The 4,936-nt window shown below is 30.7% G+C and overlaps 1 protein-coding gene across 1 annotated transcript; it reads left to right on the top strand.

The window, feature by feature from the left end:
* Positions 1–468: 468 nt before the first annotated feature.
* LOC105667744 (uncharacterized) lies at positions 469–4,535 on the top strand. The gene has a single exon (XM_012359766.2). The coding sequence runs from the start codon at positions 724–726 to the stop codon at positions 3,979–3,981; it is 3,258 nt and encodes a 1,085-aa protein (XP_012215189.2). The 5' UTR covers positions 469–723; the 3' UTR covers positions 3,982–4,535.
* Positions 4,536–4,936: the final 401 nt, after the last annotated feature.

The raw sequence follows: 4,936 nt of genomic DNA, 5'->3' as shown, positions 1-4,936 counted from the left end.
CTAAGGAATACGGAACAATTCTGGAGTAAACCGCGAAATAATTTAAACTGTATGACACAACATTACGGACCTGCAACATGGTTTCTAACATTAAGTCCCGCTGAATGGTTATGGGAAGAGTTAGGTGAATATATTCGTGAAGTAAATGGATGGTGCGATTCTTCGGCATGCACCAGTGTACTTGTTGCTAGAGATCCTGTGTCAACATCGAGATTTCTCGATAATACGTTTCGTGCGATGCTTGACTTTATTTGTTCCAAAGATCATCCGATCGGAGAAGTCACTCATTATTTTTGGCGACGAGAATACCAAGGTAGAGGCATACAACATTTTCATTTATTAATTTGGATAAAAAATGCTCCAATTCTTGGTGAATCTTCTATTGAAGAAGTTTCCAAATTTATTTTACAATATATAAGCTGTAAAATGCCAGATCAAAATATTTCACCATTATTGTACAGACGTGTTAATACGCATCAACGACACAAACATAATGATTACTGTCTCCGTTCTAAAAAAGTTGGACGTAAAGTTGTTCGGAGATGTCGTTTTGGATTTCCTCGTCCTGTCACTGAGACGTTAAGTATAAGAGATGTCACAACTGCCATAGCAGGTAGAAAGCAATTAAAACATAGAAGCAGGCTTTATGATCTTCCGCGAACTGAAGATGAAAGTAATATAAATGATTATAATCCTGTTCTTCTTACTGCATGGGAAGGAAATATGGATATACAATTTATTGGCGAAAAGTCGTCACTGCTTACCTGGTACATTACTAAATATATGAATAAAGCGGGAAAATGTGAGTTGTCTGATACTATTATTAATACTAAAAATAATACGAATAAATCATTGATGAGCTATCTTTGGAGTATTGCCTTGCGATTCACGAGTAATAGAGAATGTGGAGCTCTTGAAGCTGCTGATACATTACTGGGTATTGCTTTATATGGAACTGATCCAAATACAACTATTAGATGGTTAGATGTTAATCGAATAAGATGTAGAAAATTGAAAACTCGTAAAGAGATTGAAGTACTTGATGATCAATCGACAGATATATTTTGTGAATCTTTGATAGATAACCACTATCCACAGAGACCAAAAGAATTAGAATGTATGTCTCTTTATGAGTTTGCAAAATGGTATGATATTACAAAAATCAAACCACAAAATAAGTTTGTTGAATTCTATAAATTTAAAAATGGATATCTTAGACGACGACAGCGTGGATATCTTATTAATCATTATAGATATAATGTTAATACACAACCGGAAAAGTATTTCTTTGCGTTATTACTTCTGTTCGAACCGTGGAGAGAATTAGAAGAGCTTAGAAATGGATGTGATACTTATGCAGAATCATTTCACAAGGTAAAACTACATTTAACAGAAGCATTACAATATCACGAAAAACTAGAAGAATTGCAAAAAGCATTTGAAAATGCTAAAGAGTTAGTGCAGCAACATTTAGATGAAGTACAAAAACATGAGTCGCAAGATGATCCTGACAATCCAATAGGTGTTCAAAATATAGAAGCTGGTGAAGCGATGCAAGATTTTAAGGATCTCGGTGATAAAAATATTAAAGATATTGATGTATCAGAAATGATTGCGAAATTAAATATAGATCAAAAAAGAGTATTCGATAGAGTTATTACTATTATAGAGTCAGATAAATCAATATTGCGATTATATGTTAGTGGAGAAGGTGGTACTGGAAAAAGTTATTTAATTAAAACTGTTAAGTGCTGGATAAAACAAAATCTCAAAAAAGATACTGCTGTAGCAGCACCTACTGGCATAGCAGCGTTTAATATAGACGGTTTGACAGTTCATAGATTGCTTCAATTACCTGTTGAACATGGTAATACTCCTAAATATAAACGATTGTCTGATCATGTGTTAAAACTTTTACGAGCGGAACTTAAAGATGTTATTCTTTTTATAATCGATGAAGTATCAATGATATCTAATTTGACTTTAATGTACATACATCTTCGATTGTCTGAAATATTTGATTCAAGTGATTGTGATGATGGCTGGTTTGGTAAAAGGCATATTCTTTTGTTTGGAGATTTGCTTCAATTGCCTCCTGTACATGAAGATTCTGTCTTTAAAGATTTGTCAAATGAAAAAGTTAACAAATATATCGGTTGCCTACAGACTGTAAATTTGAGGACTACATTATTTGATTACGATGAGTTGACAATTAATATGCGCCAGCAAGAAGATGAGTCTTATCGTGAATTATTGTCAAGAATTCGTATTGGTTTATTAACAAAGTCTGATTATGAAATTTTGGAAAATAGGAAAATATCTTTTACAGAAGATTCCTTCGAATCTAGATTAAATGAATTATGTGATTTTATTAACAATTTGCCATCAGATACCGTTTGTTTATTGCCCACTTGTCACATGTGTGACGTTTTGAATGCTGCAATGTTAAGTCGTATTGCTTCGAAAGAAATATTATTAATTGCTGAAGATACAATCGAATGTATTCCATATATAAAAAAGAAAATATTAAAAGTGTTGGAAAATAATGATGATGATAATTCTAAAACAGCTGGGCTTTCGAAACAAATTGTTATAAAAATTGGGGCAAAAGTTATGATAAGGCGTAATATTGATGCTAGTTTGGGTCTTGTTAATGGTACAATTGCTAAAGTCATTTCAGTTGTACAAGATATTTCTAACGGTTATATAAAAAAAATTAAGCTTCTTTTGCCATCAGGTTTAGAATATTTAATTGAAAGAGTAAATGTCAAATTTGCGGTGATGGAGAAAGCATATGTTATTCGAAAACAATTTCCATTGTGTCTAAGTTACGGAATTACTGTTCATAAAAGCCAAGGCCTGAGTTTGCAGAATGCTATTATGGACATAGGTAATTCTGTATTTAGTCACGGCCAAGTTTATGTTGCATTGTCACGAGTAACATCTTCAGATGGATTGCATTTGATCAATTTTGACCCTTCATCTATAGAAGCTAGTGAAGAAGCTATTGTTGAATATAATCGATTAAAACGAATACACAAATCCAAAACAGATATAATTTCTGTTTCAAAAGAAAAGTATCGTAAAATAAAAGATATTTTATGGGTACAACCCAAAATAATTAGTTCTGTTCAAGAATCACATAAAAAAGTTCGGAAAAATATTACTTGGGTCACGCATGGTTTTCAAAATATAGATAAGGGTTCGTGTTATGCAAATGCAGTATTGCAATGCTTTTTACATTTAAATGTTATTAGAAAACTAATATTTGAGTATGATAAATTAAGTATTTTAGGTATTTTAATAAATCAATATGAAAACAAACTGCCTAACTTGAATACATATGTAATACGACAAAGTTTAGGAGAATTTTTCTCCAAAAATGTTAAACGAGATGCATGTGAATTTCTTATAGCTCTTTGCACGAAATACGATTATATAAAAAATTTAGTTGAGCATCAAGTCACTTCCATTAAACGATGTAAAAATTGTCATAATACGACGACTATTGTTAATAAAAATATCCTTCTTTCAATTCCTGTTAATAAACGGAAGAAAAAAAGTTTTGATCTTAATGAATTATTAAATGTAACATTTTCTCGTTGGTGTCAATTACACAACGAATCATGTGAAAATTGTACAGGAAATGACATATTATGTAAAAGTGAATTAATATTAACCGGAGATATAATTGTCATGCATTTAATAGCAATTCAAGACGGTATATCAACAAAAACAGATAAGTTTACTTTACGTGCTATCCCAACAACTAAAATAAATATTGCTGGACAATTCTACAAAGTTATGAGTGCTATATTCCATCATGGATCATGTATCGAAAATGGTCATTACACAAGTATATGTAGAGAAGAAATGTCTAATACTTGGATTGAAGCTGACGATGCGCAAATTAGAAAAAGACAATGGCCTAGAGGCGCTAAAGATATCTGTATCATTTTCTTACAGAAAATTGATAAGTAATTGGTGGTATTATTTGATCATATCTTTTGATAATAAATGGTAAAAAGAATTGTCATATATAATCAAATATTTTATTAAAATATGTTCACTGATGACGAAAATCTTTATAGATAATCAAATATATGTAAAAAAAAAGAAAATAAAGAAAGTTAAGCCAATGACGCTTAATTAGACAAATACAATGGCCTAGAAACGATTTGTTTGATATTTACATAATTATATATAACTTTGTATTATTACAACATTAATCAAAGAGGACCGTTTTATATGACGGGGGTGGTGGTGGGACTCTTTAGTAAAATCTAATAAAGTTTATATATTTAGTAATATTTTTACTGAAAAAAAGAAATGATATCCATTAATCAACAAATTACCTTTTTAAAAAAAGGTAAAAAAAAGGCGCCAAGTACACGCAAACCTTCCAAAAAAAAGTTGTTGTATACACGCAAACCTTCCAAAAAAAGTTGTTGTATATATAAACACGCAAACCTTACAAAAAAGTTGTATATTTTATTACTGAAAAAAAGAAATGATATCCATTAATCAACAAATTACCTTTTTAAAAAAAGGTAAAAAAAAGGCGCCAAGTACACGCAAACCTTCCAAAAAAAAGTTGTTGTATACACGCAAACCTTCCAAAAAAAGTTGTTGTATATATAAACACGCAAACCTTACAAAAAAGTTGTATATTTTATATCAACAAATTACCTTTTTAAAAAAAGGTAAAGAAAAGGCGCCAAGTGCACGCAAATCTTCCAAAAAAAAGTTGTTGTATACACGCAAACCTTCCAAAAAAAGTTGTTGTATATATAAACCTTACAAAAAAGTTTCAACAAATTACCTTTTTAAAAAAAGGTAAAGAAAAGGCGCCAAGTGCACGCAAATCTTCCAAAAAAAAGTTGTTGTATACACGCAAACCTTCCAAAAAAAGTTATTGTATACCAAAAAAAAGTTG

This window comes from Linepithema humile, chromosome 8 (genome assembly GCF_040581485.1).
Source record: "Linepithema humile isolate Giens D197 chromosome 8, Lhum_UNIL_v1.0, whole genome shotgun sequence".
NCBI classification, from domain to species: domain Eukaryota; kingdom Metazoa; phylum Arthropoda; class Insecta; order Hymenoptera; family Formicidae; genus Linepithema; species Linepithema humile.
The sequence above is the reverse complement of the archived record's forward strand: the minus strand, read 5'-3'. Positions and strand labels throughout refer to the sequence as shown.

What these genes read in the sequence shown, in the direction of transcription:
- LOC105667744 (XM_012359766.2), top strand. Translation starts at nt 724, where the DNA reads ATGGATATACAATTTATTGGCGAAAAGTCGTCACTGCTTACCTGGTAC.